This window comes from Botrytis porri, assembly GCF_014898465.1.
Source record: "Botrytis porri strain MUCL 3234 chromosome Unknown BPOR_010, whole genome shotgun sequence".
Classification (NCBI taxonomy): domain Eukaryota; kingdom Fungi; phylum Ascomycota; class Leotiomycetes; order Helotiales; family Sclerotiniaceae; genus Botrytis; species Botrytis porri.
Genome location: NW_024066084.1, coordinates 683290 through 706323, shown reverse-complemented (window position 1 = coordinate 706323; position 23034 = coordinate 683290). Strand labels below are relative to the sequence as shown.

Genomic DNA, 23034 nt, shown 5'->3' with positions numbered 1-23034 from the left:
ATCAGATATGTAACAATTAGATTGATGATGTCGTTGGAAGTGCATCGAGATGGTTTTGATAGAAGTATAATTGATTAGACGATATTGATCATATTCAATACCGGTAAGTATATTGGCTTCGGAAAGCCATGAAGGGACTACCATGGTGAATGTGAGATGAAGAAGCAAAAACGATGGTAGATGGGAGCTAGTATGTACACTCCTCATGGTAGATTGATTGTTTAATCTACAGTGTGAAAAATGTATAATGTCTCCAAGTATAACTCGCACATACTGGGTTCTGCTGCCACTTCTCGTTCTTATCACTGGCTGATATCACTGATTCTACCCATTCGTTATCCTTAATCATGAACATGACATTCTGATATTGCTGGGGAAGAGGATGCTCTCTCGATAGCCACACGTTTCGTTATCCCATCCATCTAGGTATATCCATTGAAAGAATGCCATCAATATCGATATCAAGATTCAAAACCAGATCAAAGTCGTTCATATCTCGAATATCATCTGAACCATGAATTGATCAGTCAAATCTGAAAGCAAAACAACTATTGCCCGATTAAGTACATTCTAGATGCAAAAGCGTAGGACCTAAAATGCACAGGGCATAGGCATACCATACACAAGGTTATGAAATTTAAGCTTTTGCGTCTTAAGTTTCATGCATTGATTACCTAGCTATATTTCGTGGGTAGCTTGCAATTGCATCACGTTATCGATCCTAGCTTTTTCCCGTCTTTGGTATTGGCCAACCTGAATATCTTCCCGCTTTGGTGTTTATACATCGTGCTCCGATCTTCACTTTACACAATTTCATTCGTTCAATGGTTCTTTTGTTCTATCGTACATATCATATCCAGAGTTTATACATTACAATAGTGGGCGCGAAAACAAAGCGTGAAAGTAAATATTTACCAAAACGCGTCTCCCCTCGATTTACAAACAACTTTCATCAGAGGGTCACCTGCATTTGGTCTTGCTGTCCCGATATCTCGAAAGTGGCAGCTTTCTCTATGCTTACCAGGTGATGTCTACATCAAGGGAAAGATTACTCAATTCGATCAATGGGCGTTCTATTTTCATATCGGCTTCCATGTTCAATACTCCGTAGAGCAAGCACGATACTGATCGGTACCCCTGAAGAAAGCGAGAAAACCAGATGCCTGGTATCCCGAGCGCCTATACTTATTGTATCATAGGTAGAATCTTGTGCGACATTATTGTCTATCTGAAATTGTGTCAAGGTTTTATGGATAGCAATTACATATGTCTCCATTATCCAGCAATATAAGCATAAGGTTGTACATCCCATTCGACCATCAAGCGCGGACATAATCCTTCAGATTGAGGTCTCACCAGAGGTCGACCTATGAGAGTTGACATGGCATAAAATTATCCACAATTTTGTTCCATCGTCATTGTTTGTTTCTGCTCCCGGACTCTACAAGGCAGAATCATAAAATTATGTTCTCCATATGGCCTCTAATGTAGCCGCCCGGGGTAGTTAGCTAAGTGTCAATTGTATTTTAATCATCAATCGTCGTCGTCGTTGATAGATCAGCTGATGACTTTCCGTATAATGATATATTGACTTCTCAACCGAAGGATTCTCAATTAGAAACACGAGGGGGACGAGTTGAGCAGCGGTGTGGGTGTCCAGGTCAACCATGATGAAGATGGACGAGGAGACTGATTGGAGAAAGGATTCTTATCGGATATGCCGTACTAACAAGTTACAGATACAAATTTCATTACGATATTAAACCAATGGCTCGTATCACCGTGTTCATAGCCTTGCCAATCCAGTCTATGTCCTCCGAGTATATCTAGGGGAGGCTTGGCTGATTATCATCTCATGAGATTGGTAGCCTGGCCGACCGACGCCGAAATTCGCTCCCGCGGATAAACTAAAAGTCTCAGGAGACGAATTTCAGCTCAGCCTGGAAATTTGAGTGATTATCAACGGGGAAGAAGATGTCGTAAGTCAACGAATAAACTAATGATCCCTTCTAGTTTCCTTCATGGTGAGGAGAACTGACATTGCTGACTCTACCGCGGGTCAAGTTCATCGAGATCCTTTTGCTCTAGGCTTGCCTCCTTTTCTTGAAGAAAAGAGGACCTCAACTTTCCAGAAGATGGTCATAGAGCAACCGGGCTACATCGTTGATTAATATCAACGGAAGAACCAAGGATAAATCACCTTGGAACTCAACAAGGCTACTCGGCCATCTTCTTTCAGGGAAAAAAAGGAAAATCATATAACGTGATTCATCACCGAGTGGATTATATCACCGAGTGGATCACTTTCACCTCAAATATTTATGTCTCAATTCAATATACATTTTATCAATCAATTATTATACAATTGAATAATAATGAAGCTTGAATACTCTTAGCTATCAAAGTTATTCGAAAAGATAAAAAACTTAGTATTCAATAATCTATTAAGTTATATAATATACTATATACAATACTATATTATAGAATGAATGGTTTTACTTTTTATATTAAATCTCTATCAAATAGTAGTAATTTTTTGAAATTAAAAAAGGAAATTATTATTTAATATATAATTAATATAAATATAAAAGGTTTTATATCTAAATATAAAGGGGTGGAAGATATAACGAATTATATTCTTAAATCAAAAGAAGCAAAGAGAATTGAAAAGTAATAGATGTATCGATTTATAAAACGCAATAAAAAGTTAAGGATATATTTTACTCGTATTTATAACTTTTAAAGAACTTTTTACAAAGATCCTAAACTTATTGGAGATTGGTTTCGACTTATATCGAATATATGAAACAAATTTGGTATTCTTAATTATAATTTATAGAATTTCAATGAAACAGACTTTATGATAGGAATTATAAATACTGGTATGGTTGTTATTAGCTCTAAGAGATCCAGTAGAAGTAAAGCTATACAGCTAAACAATCGAGAATGGGTGACAGCGATTATATATGACAATAGTGAGGGGGACACTATACCTTCATTTCTAATAGTTCAAGGACAGATGCATCTTTCCAATTGGTATACAGAAACCGACCTTCCTGTAGATTGGATTATTAAACCTACTTCTAATGAATGGACAAATAATAAGATAAGGTTAGAATAATTGAAACATTTCGATAAATATATAAGAAATCGAACTAAAAGTAAATATAGAATATTAGTACTGAATGAGCATAAGAGCTACGAATCAATACCATTCCAGAACTATTGTAAAGAAAATGATATTAAATATATATGTTTATTATTATATTCAAATTATTTAATTTAGCCTTTTAATATTAAATATTTTAATACTTTAAAATGAAAATATAATACTCAAATTGAAGGGTTTATAAAAGCATATATTAATTATATCTTAAAGATCGAATTCTTTATAGCTTTCAAAGTTGTATATCAATGGTCAATTACAAATCAGAATATAAAAGCTAGGTTTCAAAGAGCAGGATTAGTTTCATTTGATTCTAAAGTAGTGCTTTCCAAATTAAATATTTGAATTTATATATCTACTCTTCCCCCTTTCAATTTAGATTTTTAGATCTCTCAAACTCCTTATAATCCTATAGAAGCTCTTTTTTAATCAATATTAATTAAATTTTGAATAACTTATTATTAATCAAGCTCTCCTATATCTTTATTTGAAACTATATTAACTCTAATTAAGGGTATAAAGAAACTAGTATATAAGAATACACTTTTAAGTGTAGAAAACCGTACACTTTGAAAAGTTAATAAAGTATTAAGTTAATATCGATATGTAAAAAAGACATAAATATGTTAAGGAGGAATACTTACTAAACAGAAGGCTATAGATATATTATTTTAATAAAAAGTTAATATTTAGATTTAACATAATAAGTATCAAAATAAAAGGAATTCTAATAAAGAAGCATCTTCTAATTAATATTATAGTAATTGTGGAAAGATAGGTTATAATATAAGAATTTGTTAAATTGATATAATAGATTCTAAATTATTAGATTCTTAATAGCTTTAATCAATTAAATCAATAGTTATTGAATAATATAAATTTGAATGTGTCAATTGAGGTGAAAGTGATCTACTCGATGATATGATCCACTCGGTGATGAATCACGTTATGTAACGTTATACAATATATGAGTATATAAATATCCACCAGTAAGAGCAATTGACTCGTCAATGTCACGATCCGAAACAAAGTCTGGATCTGGCCAGTTCAACGTTTTGATAGCCTTGTCAAGTTTGCTCGTTTTGTTTGTATTCTCCACATTGAACTCTCGAGCCTTGCTATACCAATTGATTATTGCCCCCCTTTCCCCCCCCTTGTCTATTCCGTACACTGTCCCATATACTTTTTAGAGACGGAACAAGAACCTTGAAAACAGGCCAGATTTTCAAGGAATCAAGATTTTGTTCTAAATCCTCCGAGAGCAGGAACCTTGAATCAAATTATCTCCATCTTTAATATTTTACTTCTTCGATTCTCACTCCAGATTTCGATTGCCGGGCAAAGCAATTGATGCCATTGGCAAATTCTCGTAAAGTATGCGTCTCCATTTTCTGGAAGCGACGGTTATGTTTTGTCCAAAACATTGAATTCTATGAGGGTATTCCTAAACAAAAGGAGATGAGAACTTTGACAACACAGAGCGAGCTTATATGAGAAGAAATTTGGCTCTCTTTTTGATCAAACATGTGGTCTCATATCTGATATGAGCAATCATCATCGATCAGTTATCAAAAATAAACATCGTAGGGATATTAGAAGCGAGCTGAGAGACAATCATCCTCATCTACCAATGAGATTTCTCAACAACATCCAATATGTCAGCCGGGGTTTTGGACTCGCGGCGGCTACACGTAACACGATATAAGGCCGGCCATAGATTAGATCTTGCCTGTGTCGGATACGGCAATGGAACGGGAAGGTACGTGAGGAGTACAATGATTTGGCAGCTATGCAAGTTGCCGCCTTCTTTACATGAGTTCTATTTTATTCTTTTATCTATTATTATTATTATTTGTGAATTTGTTTCAATAATAATAACAATTATTATTATTATTATTATCATTATAGCATCTTTCGTGTAAAGGTAGATCATATGTAATATGCAATATGTAATAAGTCTTCCGACTCCGAGCCAAACGCACCAAAGAAAATTACCCTCTCGGAAGACGTGTCAGTCAGTTATCAAAGGAATTGGAAATAAACAACAACGGGAATCCCACTCTCGCCAAATGGAAACGACGTCACGAGCTTTTTGGCGATGGATGTGCGTATTGCGCAGTGATGTGATTGCAGATCTTCGGAGAGGGCATGTAATCATGTAATACGGTAAATTGAATTTAAAGCTTGGGTCTTATTGTGGATGTCTTATTTTGGATTTTATCTATGATATCGATACCCCGCATGGATCGCATTTCTCTCGTGAAGATGGGAAATTTTGAAGAGGATGCTGGAATGTGGTATGGGATTGAAAGATTGGGAGATTGGATGGGTATGGTATGGTATGGTGTTGAGATTTGAAGATCTTTTTTTATTTTACTTTGAGTTTGCGTTGGGTTTGGTTCTTGGACCCCTCTATTTAGATCTCTCTTGTCTCTGTGCTCTTGTCTCTGTGCTCTTGTCAATAAACAAACTGGACTGGTTGCTATGCTATGCTGTGCTATGCTGTGCTATGTGCGTGCTCTGTTGTAACTTGTTGATTCTTTCTCTCTCCCTTATATACATGCAATGCAATGTCATGCAGCAAAGTGGACATTATGGATATCATACATAACCTTTCACGCCCGTGGTTTCGGAGGCTTGCATATATCACGAGCTTTATGCTGGATGATTGTATGTGAGCTGAGTGAAGATTGGATTGATGAGTGATGATTGGATTGATGATTGAAGAATTATGCTTGGTACATTGAAACCCAAGAGAACATAATTTCTATATGAATTCAATTCTCTTGGAAAGTTTTCTCTTCCTTTGATGATTATGATAGGAATAGGAATAGGAATAGGAATAGGGATAGGTATTCTCCCACCTTGACCCCGCAACTTCAATGCGATTGCTGACTGGGGAATCATATTTTATATTTTTAATTCGTTAATCAATCATGTGTAATGTGTAATGTAAATGGATAATGGATAAAAAGCCCGAGATCCCGAAAATCAATCAAATTTCCAAAAAGAAGATGGCTGGAAATGGTGGGCTGTGGTTTTCTCAGCTGGGAAGGTGGGTGAGATGGGTGAGATGGGTGAGATGAGGGGGAGGGATGGATGGAGGGATAGATCATGGAGGGGAATTAAGTTTTGCTAGGTAGGTAGGTAGGTAGGTAGGTATGTAGGTAGGTAGGGCTTGCTAGAGCTTTTTCTATCTATCTAGCTTCTTTTACTGAGTTGATAACTAAGTATTGAGTATTGAGTACCTAGGTATAGAACTCGAGAGTTATTGTAGTGTATACAGATACATACCGGTAGATGAATACTAGGTAGGTAGATGGATCAATAATTTAGAAGGCCTGCTATGATATGATATAAGTTTTTGCTTCAGTGTGTGCGACGCACAGACTGGTCGGACAGTTTCATATCTCCATGTGTTCTTCGATTTCCTAGATGGGCGATATAATTGGGGTATAATCGTATGGTTCAATTTTCGCAATTGGATTGGATGGGAATGAAGGCCATTTTTAGAAATTGAGAAAGTCAGAAAGTGAGATGGGAGAGAGGCGAGAGGTATTTTGGGAGTTGAATTGGATTGGGTTGGAAGGGAAGGGGAAATGTCGGAGTTTGCAATTTGGGTTTGGAGTTGCGTTTGATCTTCACTGGGTGATGGAAGTATGGTGGAGGGATGGATGGGTATTGAGTATCAGATTGATAGATACGGTCGTTGGATTAATAATCTGTAGATGGCTGAAACCTAGAGGAGAGTTCTCGATAGTATTGAATTCATGATTTTTGTGCTGGTCTTTGAGATGGATATCACGAGATGTATCTATCAACATGTTAAGTATAAGCGTGAGCCTTTCCCTTTCTGGGGAGGAGAGCAGAAAGTAGAGTAGAATGGGAGCAAAATGATTCCTCTATGATTGATTAGACAAAATCGCACCACGAAAGAAAAACAATAACAAAGATGGATGCTCGAATTGCGAGTTTGGAAACAAGAGAAGTGTAATGCAGAGCCAAATCAATCTATCTATTCATATAAACGAAGAACTCTTCCATCCATCCGCTCAAAAATCTCCATTCCGCTCGAGAATTCATCTACATATCATAGCGGAGTATTTCACAGTACCCAATATCCAATGCCGAAAGAACAATCAGGAATAGAAACATAAATAGAGAATGGAAAATCATCCCGACCCCTTTGGCATTTGTTCTCTTGCTTTCTCTGACGTTTGCGTTCCTTGTGTACATATATATGCAGGTCTTGGTTGCTTCGTTTGATCGGTTCGCTTCTGCAGGTATTACTTACATGTATGAAGGGATGGAGGGATGGAGGAGGTCGGTATCTAGACCTGGGTATTTAGTATTTCTTTGTAACGGTACGTATCTTCTCGATGCGTGGGAAAATCGGATCGGATCGTAGGTTTTGGTGTTAGGGTCTTGTATGTATCTATATATCCATGTATCTAAGTGTGTTATATCGAAGCTTCAGAGTGTATATAATCCTTCCTCACATTTACATAATGTATTTTGTGTACAATATCTTGTAAAATCTAGATGTATCGTGCACAGCCGCGCAAGATGGATGTGGAAAGCAAAGCAAAGCACAGCCAGTTGGCCCGCTCGCCAGCCGGCCCGCACCTATACTATGAACGGACGGAGTATGGAAGAGGGGAGAGGAGAGGAAAATATGTAATAAGCCCGCGGCGAAGTAAAGCTTGAGAGCTGTCCGTTCCACTCGAGCTAGCTAGCTACAGCCCACCTACCATCTTTTAGTACGGTGGTTTCCCTCCTTGCCCAAGTCTTGAGTCTTGCTAGGGAACTATTTATTTATTATTCGGGATTTGTGAAGTCAGTTGTATTATGCGTTATGTATCATATATGTATATGTAGATGTGTATATTTAAATACCTATATATATATGTCTTGTCCCTCTTTGCTTCTGCATGTATCCATCTCGAATCTGGAATCTCCAATCTGCAGTGCATACCACCGGCCCGGTATTTAGATCTCTGCGCGGCATCTACGAAGACGTAAGCTAAGCTAAATCATAGCTATAGCTAGGTAGCTATAGCTTGAAGCTTGTATCAAAAAAGTTTTGGTATGAATGAGGCATGCCCCGCTCCGCCGGCCCTCCCCCCCAAAAAGAGAGACTAAAGGTATAGAGACCTAGGTAGGTAAGAAAGCTCAGATCATTTAACTAAAGAAAATGATTCTAGAAAACCCCGAGAGGAAAAGGAAGAAAAAGGTGGAGTTCCACTCTTTTTTTTGGATCCGTGGTTAGGTCCGTATGAATTATTATTTCTTCTTAGTGAATTTGTTTTTCATGGTGTTTCTCGGTATGTCCTACGGGTGTTTCGGTTGCTGGATTGTGGGGGGTTCGGGTAGAATATACATTTACATTCTAAAATAACGGGGGTATTTTGTTCTGGATGGGACCCTGATTTCTTATGGTTTTACTACTCTCAGTTGGTGGTGAAGTGAAGCAGATAGATGGGTGGATGAATGGTTGGATGGATATCGATATCCACAGTGCGGATTCCCACTCCTCCAGGAAGGGAAAAAAGAAAAGAGGTTTTCTTACGAACGATGAATGGATAGGATAGGATAGGATAGCAAGCTTTCGCTCCGCTCGGTGCAAGTGGAGTTTGTTTTAACTTTCTAAACCGTTGCTGTGGTAGAGAAAGATTTTTTTTCTTGGGCGTCTTTTTTTTTCCTATTCTTGCCGAGAGATATGCAGTGGTCAGATCCATCAGAGTCTGGGGTTTGGAACTTGAAGAAGATCTTTTACGAATTGCTACGTAGATTTACGATATCGAGTGGATATATGGCCGAAGTGGTGACAAATGGCTCATGATGGTTCGTGATGGTTTTTCTCTTAGGCGTGTGATGTTAATATATACTTGCGTGGAAAATTTTGTTAGTTTGCTCAGGAATGGACATAGCTATGGATCATGTTACATATATATATATATATATATATATACATAAACTGTCATGGCGGCTTGCATTTTTTTATGACAATTCATTTTCAATCTATTCGGAATGTACTTATGATGAAACTTGTACAACTTTGTTCTTATATATAAGCACAATCACGAAGGTATTCATCTTCATCGGAAATGAATATTCTTTTTGGATGAAGTGACGAAACTTGGATTAACACATTGGGTTTGGTCGTCGGTGATGGAATACCAGTAGGATATCTAGTATGATAGCATAGGACAGGATAGCATAGCATAGCATAGCATAGCATAGGATACAAGACAATAGGGTTAGGAAGGCATCTGCCAATGCCCAAAGCTTTCAATAAGCCCAAGAACTATGGAACTATGGCATGACCGTACTCACCAGACCTGACAGACTTGACTTACACTTTCCTGACTACTTACTTACTTGACACACTTAACACACCGACCGACCATGAACGATACGATCGAACGAACCCAATTTCGATATATTGGAAATTTGAGTTTCCACATTCACGTCCCCCCTTAACCCAGTCTCTGGGGAAACCGGCGATTATATACGTACCTAGTATCAATCAAGTTCTGAAGTGTGTCTGTCTTCTGTGTGTCTGTTTCATTTCGCCTAGGTCTAGAGTCTGTTTTACACAATACATGAAAGGTCCCTTTGTTTTACACGCAGTCTCTAGACTCTCTAGACTCTTTCTTTTATTTTATTTGGCAAGTTGACTCGACTTGAAGATTTTCAAAAATCTTCTTTTTTTGGTTTGATGCTCGTGAGGTAAGGTAAGTTGAGCTCATGAGCCTCGTCGCCCAACCTTGAAACAATCTCTCCCTTTTTTTTTCCTTTTTTCCCCTGGTATTCTCGTTTCTCCTGTCTTGTCTTTGTCTGATTCGGACCAGTCAGTGGAATCGGATATCACTATCTGACCGGCCGTTTTGTTCGTCGCTGCGGAAACCTGAGGGGGTAGGTGTGGTGGAGTGGAGATGGGATGGAATTAATTTTGCGTTGGAGGAACAACGATGATCTGATCGGACCCTGGATTCATATATTTGAATCCTTCGAACCGGGAAAAATCAAGAAGATAATTGATTCATGATTGAAATGAGTGAATTGACTGCGGGCTTGAATGGAAATGGAAATACCTAAAAGGTAAACGAAGAAAAGGAAGGGGTAAGTAAAGACTCGGAATATCGAGCTGTAACTTTTGATGATCATCGTGCGTATCAAATTCGGAGGATGATCGTATCATCATGGATAAGTCAGTAGTTACGTGAAGATAGTATGCTGTCATCTTGACTCGAGAGAGTTATTTTTTGAGTTTTATTTCTTTCTTCCTGATAGCTAGGTGTGAAGCTACGTAAATCCCGTACGTTACATTCCAATGATTTTCATCGTATCTATCTATCGTGGACGAATGAATTTTTTGATCCGTTTATGATCTTTGATAAGAAGAAAGTGCAAGTGCCACGATGGATATAGGGATGTATGTGTATGATATGTATCCAGGTATATATGCATTATGGATGGTGCATCTGCATTGCATTGCATATTTTGGGAGGAGCAAAATTATTGATGCACGCGTGCCGTGTGCATGGGGGGATTATCGGTCGCTTAGGGAGGCATGAATCGTAAGTGTAGGGTGGTGAAGAAATGTATATAAAGTGGATGGAAGATCAAATGGTTGGAGAGTTGAATGGATGGATTGCATTTGCAGCTGCTTTTCAATAGAATCATGTATGTATGATGTATCATGCAAAGAGATGGATGGGTTAGGGGTGGAGGTGTTGTGAGATGGCAAGTGTCATGTCATGTCATGCAATGCAAAAGTACCCCGCATTGCTGCGTCGGTATGTGTTGATGAGAAAGAACGTGATGGCGAGAAATTTTTTAAGGGTTGGAGTTTGTGGATTGCTGGTGGGTAGAAGAATGGAGGATAGAGTTTGTGGATGTTGAAGGGTGGAGGATGAAGAATGGAGGATACGAATGGAGATGGGGAGATCGACCGGATGATCGTGGTGGAGGACATAGACATGAACTTGAGGGGTGGCAATGCTGTGTTGTCATTTTGATTATAGGGATGAGATGTTATCATGACGATAACTAATTGTTGTTTGATAGGCGGCAGATGAGCTCATCTATGAAAATCATTTTGCCTCCAAAGAGCTCTCTCCAGCCTATATGTCACATTACATCATTTCCAGCCCGTTTGCCATGCGTTCGATCTTCCATCATGGATATTCACCGCCAGTTATAGTGACGGCATCATGAGTTTTATGAATGTAAAATAGTTCATGAGAGGAAGGGTTTATTCATTGTTTGTTCAAGTGGCCTGAGTCTCTCTCGAGTTTCCACGTTGTCGAATACCAGAGGATGGATTTTTCTATTAGGATTCTCCCCTCACTTGATATCCAATGGTTGAAGAAAACATGCGAGAAATTCTGCAAAGTGGTGGATATTCTACTAAAACAACATATGCAATGCATCAGATACCGGTGCAACATCGGGCGTCCAGTATTGTCAGTGCTGACGGGAGGGGTAGAATTGATTGCTAAGACTATCGTTGCTATCATTGCTATTGTGATTGATATTGGTATATTTTTGTTGTTATGGTTTGTTTCATGAGTGAATGTGCTTTGCGGCTATTTCAGGTTTGTTGTTACTAGCTCGCTCTATTCTGCAGCTTTTTCCTTCTTAGAATACATAGAACTTATGGTAAATATCATGTATTGTGGTAAGAAAAGGTGGGATTATCAATGAGGGGTTGAAAATGATTTATGAATCAAAATGAGAAGTTCTGATTTGAGTTCTGGGGGTTTAGGATGGGTATGTTATGTTCCAATGTCTTCGTGCGTAAAGTTGATTCGTTAGTTATCTAGAGCAGTGGAAGGGGTTATAATAATGAATAGTTGTGAAGACCTGGTGGGTGGCTAGGGGTGAGGAAAGACACCGAGGGAAAAGGGGGAGCGAGAGGATCGTGAAGAAGTTGATTTTGCGAGGGAAAGAGCGAGAGTGGACAGGCCAGGGGGGAGCAATCGCTTGTGCGCCCGGATGCTCACGATTTCCCCTTTACCTCACTTCTGGCTTGGTTATATAAGATAACCACTTGGTTGATCATTCCCAGTGCGGATTGAATCAAGATTAGGGAAATCTGAAGAACATGATGCCGAAATAATTTGATACAAAGTGTGTGAGAAACTGGTCCGAGTCTTGGGCAACTTTGATTTTATTATCCTCTATTCCTCGCCTATATCTTGTGATTTTTTTCTCGTCTTATCTTGAATTTTTGTTGCGAAACGACTGACAGTTGTCAAGTGCTGTGGGTTTGTCAATATCATGGTCATCATTAAAGTTGTCACTTTAATTTTCATTGTAATTCCTACTCATCGTTTAATCCATCTAAGAATTTCGGCGAAATATAGATAGATGAATGTAGCGGGCAGTATTAAGGTAGTCTGCAAATAGCTAAAAAGGTAAAGAACATCAATGGGATTAAAAGATGAGCTACATCCTTCGCAGTCCACTGTGTACTTGCTGGCGTCACAATGAAAAGAAAGTTTTAAAGAGCAGAGGTATTTATATCACGATGGGTGACAGCAGAAAGGGGATCAGCTATGGACCCCAGGCAATGAGTGAGTGGATATGATCAAAAAAGATGGAGGATGGGCATACGGGTAGTTGAGTGGTCGTCAGGTACTTCGGAGCTGAATGAGAAGACTGGCCATTGGGGGTACTGAAGTTTTAGTGATAGCCACTTGGATTGGTGCTTGAGCAGTCTCGTCATCTATGATGAGCAAATATAGACGTGGAAAACTTAGCAGATTCGCGAAGGAGCTTTATAGGAGGTGAAGTTCTCTGGCAAAGATGGTAGTCGGAGTGCCAAAAGATTGTAGTGAATCTTGAAGTGTAATCGGAAGCGGAAGAGCATGGAAAAGAAGAGTGCATATAAAGAGCCTCCTCCTTTCATGAAATTGATTTTCTATTCGGAAATGTTAGAATTTGTTTCTATCCCGCAACAGGGGTAAGACAATCTTCAATCTCGAACGCACACATAGTTCAAGCCAGAAAACAATGAGGTGCTGTTGTTTTTTATGTGAGGGGGAAAAGGAAGGGATAGATGACAGACATTATTGATTTAGTGACATTGCCATCCATTCCACACCTGTCGTCATTTTCATACTTTTACGTGTTATTATCAAGTGATTTAGACATTAAGATTCGAAGGCTTAGGGAATAAAATAGGTTCAAAACTTTGATCTGGAAACGGGATATTGTTCACGTAGATGAATGGCATATGTATTCTCTCCTAGGATGAAACTCCTTGTTTCTCGTTATCATATACATGAAAGTGGTAGAACTTAGGAGAGGGTGTGATATTAATAGGGAGAGACGGCCAAAGAGGAGGGGCAGAAGAATGATCTTGAGGAGATGTGAGGTTCAGTGACTAGGGAAGCTTAGAAAAGGGAACTGTGCGCTAGTATGCTCACTACTTTATCCTCTGGGCCTCCTAGTCTACAGATACTGTTTTTGTTATAAAAGTCGTCGTTCCGGGCTTTTATAATTTTTCCAAACAATAAGTGCGGGAGAATGACCCCAAACATAAGTTTTCTCTATTGTATAGAAGGAACCTTCCACAGTAATATGCCTCTGACCATACTCCATGGTCTAACTTCGAGAGAAGATTCTGTTTTACTTCTTACCACCTCCAAGGCCCTCTGATGAAGCAAGGATTCGCTGCCATTTTCCGGTTCACACTTCTCTCTGTTGATTCTTAACCTCTTTCGTTGCATGTTCCTCAGTCCGATACTATGGCAAGTGGAGCCAATTTATAAGAGAGTATGTTAGCATTGAGAAAGTGGCAGTAACAAATAGGGAAAATGTGGGACGAGATGGTGAATGCGTTAAACCACAGAAATCTGTATAGAGTTGAGAAGTACTTGGCGAATTGATAAGTCTGTCTGAAAATTAATTCGTTCGTTCCTTTGGTCGTCTTAAAACTCCGTAAACAAATTCTTCCCTGGGTCGTTCAAAGGCGTGGCATCTTCGACGTGATATCTCAAGAAATTGAATAGCGCGGCAAAGGAAACAAACTGAGGGCGGGCAAAAGTTCCAGTTTCGTCACTGAGTCCAAGAGGCTCTGTGTCTATTATAATTTGGCATGTAAAGTAAGATCAAAACAATCGTCAAGGATTGAAGAGACGAATTGATTTGTATCTTGTTGTCACTCTTACCAACTTCATAATTGTTGTCATCATGATTTGATTGCCATGTCCCCAACGTTGAGCCCTGTCTGACAAATCGGAGGACAAACGCTAAACACAGCTGTGGCTTGTCAGATATTCCATGATATCCCATCATAGAAATTGTTATCATCCGCAAATCATTATACATACAGCGCTTGGAGTCGTTTCAAAGAGTCTCAGTCCAATAAATACACTTTCCCTTGATGGTAATCTCTCCACAACTGCGGGGTACACTTCCAAACCTTCTATCAACTGTTAAATAAACGTTCTTATTCCTTAGGTTTCAAACAGCAAACTGCACAATGATTGGGGAGAAATTATGAGATCTGCAACTATCGTCGTTGGTGGCAAGGCTTCGTGTATTTCTGAGCTAGTTGCGAGGTGTCTAGATGTTCGTGGTGGAATGAGCACGAGTTGGATGGAAGTTGGGACAAATCTTAATGCTATCATTCCTCTACTATCGGCTATTAATCACTTTTCATTGTCATATATTTTCACTAAGACTATCATTGACCTTCCATCTGATTTTCACCACAGCTTTTGCTCCAATTCAAATCCTCATCTTTCTTGCAGTTATCCTTGGAACGCAATAGTGGTAAAAAGCGAGTCTCAAACTCCTTCAACATGTCTGTGTTTTATTTTGATTACTAGTGTGGGACTTAATGCGTTAAGAATGGTAGGAAGAGGTGCTTATATACTTACTACGTGGAAAGAACTCTGGATTCATTGGGGTAGTGAACCAGGGTATGAGATGAGGGGTTGAGTCCGTATTTCGCTGTAGATTGGGTTTGTAGGGGGAAGATTAAGGGTGAATAACAGGTGTTGGAGTTGGGAAGAGCGTGTGGTAGAAGCTGATGAGAGATGGTGAATCAAAATGCATTCATTATGTTGCCTACTATTTTCTCGATACCTTACCTCGCCTGCACATGCTTTCTAGAAAATTTGTTCATCCTGCAGCCTATTCTAAACCATCAAGTTCTTTTCTGTGATGAGAATTCATCGCAGGAACTTACGAAGTCGGATAGGCGGTTACCATGTAGTGATATCGGATTAATTTAGGTGAAATCCAGGATTCAAGCTCCAAAATTCAGATTTCGTGGTGTGAAGTTTAAGAATACAATTTATCCTGTCGTCCAATATAGGTTTTCACTGTCATTTTAGGTCTACGCCCTTATTATCTCTGATACCATCTCATAAAGTGGTGACATTAAGATCTTAGACTGCACTTCTGACGAATTGTCGCCTCATAAGTCAAATTGTGATTCCTGCGCAGGCTATTCTTCTCGCCAGTCTGTCTATCTTTATCAACGTGGAACGCCTATTTAGGTGTAGAATATGGGAATTAGAAAGAGTGGAAGCTGATATATTGAGGTCGTAGAAAAGTGAGGAGTCTTGCAGGGGACTAATAGACAAGTGAACAGAATTCTGTAGATCGATGATGCGAACTGAAGTAAGTAAATGACTTCATGGTTCACTACTGCCATCTGAGCATTATTTCTACACTCGGGAAGTCGATAAAGGAAATCATTGCCAAGGTATATAAAAGATCTCTATTCTTGATATAGTGCAATAAACAGGAATTCAACACAATGATCATGGCAGAATGCAGGCTGAGTCGAATTCTCACCAGAGGGCTAGTCATGTCTCTCTACTCTACATTCCGGCAGGTCCAGGATCTCTGAGGAGGACAAAACTAGAAAAAAATTATTTTTTATTGTCAATTCTTACTTATTGTTATCGTTTTCATTCCAACCCGTATCCCTTTTCCCGCCCAAAGATCAGTCAAATACCACGAATCCATGTCCAGTGTTTAATCACAAGCTTGTAAGCCCAAAGAAACAGAAAGCCCCTCCTTGATCGGGCTAGAGAGTGAAAGGTACGAGTTCCTATACTTCAGTAACTTCAGGAAAGGAGAGTGCTTTTATACGATGAGTTTTATGGTATTATCGTGCCGTTAGGAAGTGTGACGACGGATAAAAAATGGGGCAAATAATGAGACGAACTCCGATTTATTGAATCCAGTTTCGTGCAGTATTTCTGCAAATCATATGTAAAACTCAATTCAAATCAATTGTTCTCAAACAAATCAAACCGGTCACTTCATCTGCTTTCCTCAAACTTAGTCCTTACTCAGTGATACCACCACCCCAATCACTAGACTCAATCCTACCGCCTCTCAGACCACAAAAGCTGCCTATCAGAAAACGGCCGCGTCTCAAACTCGCACTTCAACACCATCCTACAAACCATCACCACTTCCTTCTTCGCATATTCTTCATCCCTCCTCACCTCCCCCTCATTTCGATCCCACGTAATAGACACAATCTCCGCACCTTCTCCATCATTCGGTTTCACAGCAAAAATAAAATGATCTTCTTCAGTCCAGCTGCGACTGATATGGATATATATAATTCCATTCTCATCAGCTCCTTTAGGAGTGATTTCCCATCTGTGATCCATATCCGGCGCCTCGAACCCGGTTTTGAGTTTGCTGAGGTCGGAGGAACTGATGTGGATGTTCCATGCTGATGTTGCGGAGTCTTCCATAACTTGCGTGATTTGCTTAAATGGCTATTAGATGTGTATCTTTGAATATGAAATGTGTTTTAGAAGTTAGTACCCGAGTTTACTAAATCGAAAAGCGTGGTCTTAACGGTGTAAAACGATTTGCGAAATTTGCTCATTTGGTTGATGGGATTGATGCTCCCCTGCTTTATCTATATCGATGCACTTGTAATTAGTGCTTACTTCTTTTCCCGAAATTGATTCATGATTGGTCAGCTTTCTCGGCTCTTTTGTTGTTGAAAAAATGAGCTCGCCTAATTATACGCAGGAGAAAAAAATTGATGGGATATGATCATTTAAATTTCTACTGAAATTTTCTGAAATAACTGTATCAAAAATCAACCACAAATAAGTTAAATGAGTTCAATAAAATCAGGAGAGAAATTAATTTCTTATTACTTGAATTAATTTTAAAGGTTTTATTTAATGTAATTTTAAGGGGGAGTAATCAAGTTACAAAGATACTACGAAAATGGTCAAATTCCGCTTGTTTTTTCTCTTACGAATAGCTCGCTTAAGATACGCCCCTTAAAATCTCCGCTTATGTTCGTACCGCGCAGTTTATTAGATGCTCAAGCTTACAAAATCTGTGTTTTTGTAAATAGCGATCAAGTGTCTTGATACAAGTATGTTTCAATGCGTGACGAATATGAAGAGATCTGCGTATACACCTGCATCGTCGGCTCGAAAGCTCATGCTTTTGAATAATACTCCTTCAGAGTTTCGGTAATTCGACCACATCATGACGAAATAGAGAATCAGAAAGATATCAGCAGATTTTAGTACTTTCCATCTTTCCAACTTGTACTTGCTCATGTCAATCTACTGCCTCCTAACTTCTCAAGGCCTCGCATATCCCTAGACAACTTGCGTCCTTCGTCGTGCTTGACTAGGAACATTTCCAATGACTCTGTTACCTGAATCTGGTTGCATTGATTGAAACCAAAAATTCTAGTATGGTAAAAGCATCGATTGATCTGAATCTATATACTTCGTGACAAGGACTAGTTGAGTTCCATAAAAAATAGATTTCCTCTCCCAAGTAGTCGCCCACTAAATCCGACTCTGTGATTTCCTACCCTGAATTATATCCTAGCCCATTAATTTCCCAATAAAGCAACGTAAAAGAATAACATAATAGAAGACGACTTCCAGTCCAAGGAAAATGACCCCATTTACACCCCTCCAAATTACTCCTAATCCTAAGAAAAATTATTTATAAGAAGAAAAAAACCTTCGATGCCAAAGAAAAGACACGAATGAACCAGTGTCACCTATATACCCTAAAACCTGGACTTTTCCGTTAACCTTTATTATACCCAAAACAAAGACACCGCCTAAGTCTCGCTTAGAACCTAGTTATTGTGCATTGCTAGCCCTGTTAAGAATCCTTCTCCACTCGGGGCTATCATATTGAAAAGGATCTCGATTCGAAGAGGACGCTGAAGAGTAACGACTAGTGGTAGAGGCACGAGAGTTACGTTGAACGGTGGCAGCTGTGTTATTTAGGGGAGCGTTAATAGAGGAAGTTCTAGAATGAGCCGAGGAATGTCTGGATGAATTGGAATTTCTACTATTGCCTCTGGCTGAGCGAGCAAGATCCTGGCTTGTGGGCCTACTGGTAGCGCTAGATTGACCAGCTATGGAGGCATCCATAACCGGCTGCTGGGGACGTGCTGGTCGAGGAGGAGCCTGATTTGATTGAAGGGCATTGTTCGGGACTGACCTGGGAAGTTCTTGAGGTGCCCGATTAGGATGGACATAACTGGTAGAGGGACCTGGTGTTGATGAATATCCTGAATCATTAAGAGATGCATCAGGAGTGCGAGGGGGTTGTTGCGTAGGATCGTTGGTATCTCGTATATACCCATCTTCAAGCAACGTCGTTGTACTTTTAACTTCGAGAGGCCTAGATATACGGCCCGTTTAGGCAGCTTTGCGAGCTTTTTTACGTTCATCTTTTTTTCGGAACATATTCATGATAAACAACCGAGTGGTCTAGATTAGTAGAAAGAAGAGATATTTTTCTGGCTTTCAATGATGCCAACGAGTGAAGTATGATCAGCTAAAGAATATATATGTGTATATAAATGTTTTTCCGCTGCTGCTTTACATTTTATATTCGAGGGTGTCTCGAAGTTTAAGTAGACAAATTTTGAGCTTCACAAGGTGTATTGAAGAAGCCTGGCTATATGAATAACCGAATAAATAGAACAAAATATACTATTTTTAAAGATAAACACAGTCACGAGGTGTCAATAAGTCCCGGCGATGAGTACTAACATCTTGACTCGGAGAAATATATTACTCACTGTTACTTGAAATTCACTACAACATAAATGTTCGATACTTCATTCTACTAAATGACACATCGTTGATGTTCCACTCTGGGTTGAATGAAAAGCCATCCACCGTTCCAATTCGACTTGGATCATGCATCGATGTGATCGAAATCACAACTGAATAATAAACCCTCAACGATTCCAACCCACCTTGGACAATATGTCCATATACTGTTCGAGTTCTAACTGAACGACGAACAAGATGAAGGGCCGACGATAGCATGTTCAGCCCTAACATTGATAGGTTACGATGTATAGGGTTCCTTATTTGCCCTCGATTTGCCAAGACTTTGAGCGGTGATTCTGGCAATGTATTTGTCCATGATGAGACTTCATCTAAGATTGAGACTATGTCACAAAAGCCCTAGGAAGTAACGAGTACAGAATAACCATATATCTTGAAGACAATTGAGAGGGTAACTGATATTGGAAATGCTAGACATGACTTCTCATGCGGTCTCGAGGCGGTTACTTCAAACCCACATCTAGCCCTAACGCGGGGTTACTACCCCACCTCCATCATGAACACAAATTATTTCTAGAGACAAGCAAGGAACTTACTTCTATTGTGCACAGGAGCATGACGTTTCGAAGGTTTGAAGTTTTCAATCAGCCGCCTCCATTGGAATGCTTTAAATCAATATTGAATGATTGACTGGAGATTTGAAGGCAATCAAGCATCAAAGAAACTCTGGTCGAGATCAAGCAGAGCCGTCGTTCGCATGTACAGAAGCACGTATCGACATGCCTCACCCTACAGACTATACTGGCAATTGGGCTTCATGAAAAGAGAAAATTTGTGGGCAACAGTCTGCCAATCGTTATATGTATGTAAGTTGAATCACTCGAATCCAGAAGTTGATGTGATAGAAACGCAATCATTGCAAAAAAACACCATTACTTGTGCGCAGATCTAAAGAGACCGACATAGCCACTATCAGAATGCGATAATAAAGGGATGGAAAATTGTTTGCGACGAGAAAATACTTGGAGGTTCACCAAAACAATTATCGATTGGAAATTGCGATGGCAGATATGATTTTCAATATCATATCTTGCTTATTATGGTGGAAACCTTATTTTTCTGGTTTCAAAAATTATTTGCCTGAGCCTTAGACAGTTGAGGTACTATATAAATTTAAAAGTATCAAAATACTTCGCCTTCGGGCATTGTAAGTATTTACCGATCCTTTCGCAATCAACATCCAAATTAACGATTTCAACAGTGGTCAATTTGAAACGATACAGAGAAGATTAGCATGGCCCCTGCACTAAGGATGACACGCTCAATCAAAGAGAAGCTACCAATTTTTTTGCATTTTTTTCGACTGGATTTATGTCGCAAAGGATGGATAGATAATGTTCATGATTTTTGCTATTTCATTTTCTTGAGGGTCTCGAGATCTTTCTGGGTCTGATTAGGTAAGCGAATGAATTATGGATTTCCGAGTTCCACAATTTTTGGAGTCAAAGCCTGGATCTTTTTGTCTATGATGTATGGAGGATGTGTTTGTAGATATTCAGATTCTACTTCAATCGTGTTCAATCTAGCTTACACCTTGAATGACTTGATGAAAAAATACAATAATACTCATACTATATATACAAATTCAAATCGAACATTGAATCTTGATATTCATCAACAGAAGTGATATAAGATCCGTCGCCTTAGAGACCCACAACATAAGACGCGCTTAAACGCGCCGACCCCGCGACTTGACGCTTGAGATCCATATCAAATATACTTTAACTTTAACCCTCCCATGAATAGTTAAATTTCTCACAATCATTATATACAAGTACAAGAATTTCCCTTTGTGTTCCCCAAATTTATATCTTCTGCAAAAATGGATATCGATGAATTTCTCAACGATCCATTCGAGGACGCATTGCGACCCAGAAATGCCAATACACCCGAGGCAGACCTACAAGCTTTAACAAGAGCATGGATTAATGAGCGTGGAGCTCCAGAGATTCTACCGTTGGTTCACACCCATTTTCACCACCTTCGACGACTTCGAGGGTCCTACGATATTCTTATTTATCCTTATTTACAATCGGGACTGACATCTGCTGAGATAATAGATGGCCTCCCAATAATCTCGTCGAGCGAGTTACAGAACGAATCAAAAAGCAAATCGAGAAAGTAGAAGAATTAACTGGAGATATGGATCCGAAGACCAATTTTGGTCTAATATGTTTACAAACGGAGTTGGAGAGGTGGAAGTATCTAATTAGAGGATTGGTCAGGGCTAGAATCGCAAAGGTATGCCTGAAAGATGTATGACGTGGATGCGCATTTGCTTACTTGCACATTGTAGATTGATGTGCATACTTTACACTATCTGAGTAACGAAGACCTTCGAGCACGATTATCGGAAACCGAAATTGCGTATGCTACGAGACATCAACAGCTATTGCATAACCATTACTTATCGAGTTTCTTGGGGAGTTTCCCGAGCACATTACAGAATTTAAATGATCAAGCTGGAGGTATTTCTATGATTAGTGGACCGGATGAAGATACAGCGGTATTTGCAAGAGGTACGGGAAGTTACGAAGAGTTTTCTGGTGATGGTGGTAGCGTATCTGTTTTGGGAAGAGGGAGAGATGGTGATGATGTTAAAGATGTTGGGAGAGGGGAAGTTGTGATTGCGAGATGGTCGGATATTAAGGAGCATGTTGAGAGGGGAGAAATGGAATTGGTCTGAAGAGAGGTGCACTAACGACAAGATGCACCATGCACTGTGCTCCTCGCCATCTTCAATGACGATAAACGACAATGCTGCCAATAATGGCGCTTGTGGTGCGATTTACCCATCCGAAGCTCTCTCGTTTGGCGACTCCTCTACTTGCTTGTGTCGCCGAGAAACATTTTGTCCCAAACATTACCATGGCTGGGGCTCTCGTTGGAATTCACACCTATTGCGAATTATCACACTTTATGAACAGCTAATAGGGTATTACCTGGAAATACATCATTTTGTATCAGGGGAGACAAAGAGATATCAGAAAGATTCGAGAAAGGAATTTCGCACCTTTCTCAATTAACTCACTCAGCAAATTTGCAGTTCCGTCTCGAGGGGTATTCAGAAGACCTGCTCCATCTAGAGCAGAATTTTATGGATTAACTCTTACTTATGAGATAGGCAAGTAAAAGCCGACACCTGGGTATACAGACTCCAATAAGGAATTAGAAGTACTCGATAATGAGAGTTCTGGCTCACATATTTCGCTAATGTTAATTCCGTGAGTGTTTGCACGTGAAAAAGCAATTTATTTTCCTCAAGTATCCATGTATTCCAATGCATTGATTCAAGCGCAAGTATATATGTATGTATTCAAGCTTTAGCGGTCCGGGTTCAGAAGGAGAAGAGGAAGCAACAAAAAACGCATGAAACTTTTTTGTCTACATTTTCACAGAAGTGTTCGATTTCCGGTACTTCACGTCATACAACTGGGTGTTGAAAGGTGATTCTTAGAATATCAGGAATTGCCAATACGGAATCCGGGAATGTTGAATTCTCCCTCAAGTAAACAACCTTCCTGGTCTTCACATACCGAGTATATCTGCAGAAGACAAAGAATCACCATATCAGTGCTCGGGGATAGTAACAATTCACAAGGACTTCTCGGCCCAGCCCTCGTTTACTTCGCGTTTATAAATTTGGGTCATCGGTCGCTCTTGTCAAAAGACCCTATGGTAGCATGGCTAGGGGACCAGCTGATTAACTGTGAATGGTTAGGTGGAAGGGAGATCCGTCGA

At 39.4% G+C, this 23034-nt stretch overlaps 3 protein-coding genes across 3 annotated transcripts; 1 reads left to right on the top strand and 2 right to left on the bottom strand.

Annotated features, from left to right (window-relative positions):
* Positions 1–16527: 16527 nt before the first annotated feature.
* Positions 16528–17045, bottom strand: EAF01_007666 (uncharacterized protein; the record flags this gene model as incomplete). The annotated part of the gene is made up of 2 exons (XM_038915922.1): positions 16528–16932; positions 16992–17045. 2 exons carry the CDS (start codon positions 17043–17045, stop codon positions 16528–16530), a joined length of 459 nt encoding a protein of 152 aa, XP_038768393.1.
* Positions 17046–18285: 1240 nt separating this feature from the next.
* EAF01_007665 (uncharacterized protein) lies at positions 18286–18906 on the bottom strand (the record flags this gene model as incomplete). The annotated part of the gene is made up of 2 exons (XM_038915921.1): positions 18286–18824; positions 18879–18906. The coding sequence occupies 2 exons, from the start codon at positions 18904–18906 to the stop codon at positions 18286–18288; spliced, it is 567 nt and encodes a 188-aa protein (XP_038768392.1).
* A 2209-nt stretch (positions 18907–21115) lies between these two features.
* EAF01_007664 (uncharacterized protein) lies at positions 21116–22754 on the top strand (the record flags this gene model as incomplete). Its single annotated transcript, XM_038915920.1, has 3 exons — positions 21116–21249; positions 21354–21534; positions 21590–22754. 3 exons carry the CDS (start codon positions 21116–21118, stop codon positions 21977–21979), a joined length of 705 nt encoding a protein of 234 aa, XP_038768391.1. The 3' UTR covers positions 21980–22754.
* Positions 22755–23034: the final 280 nt, after the last annotated feature.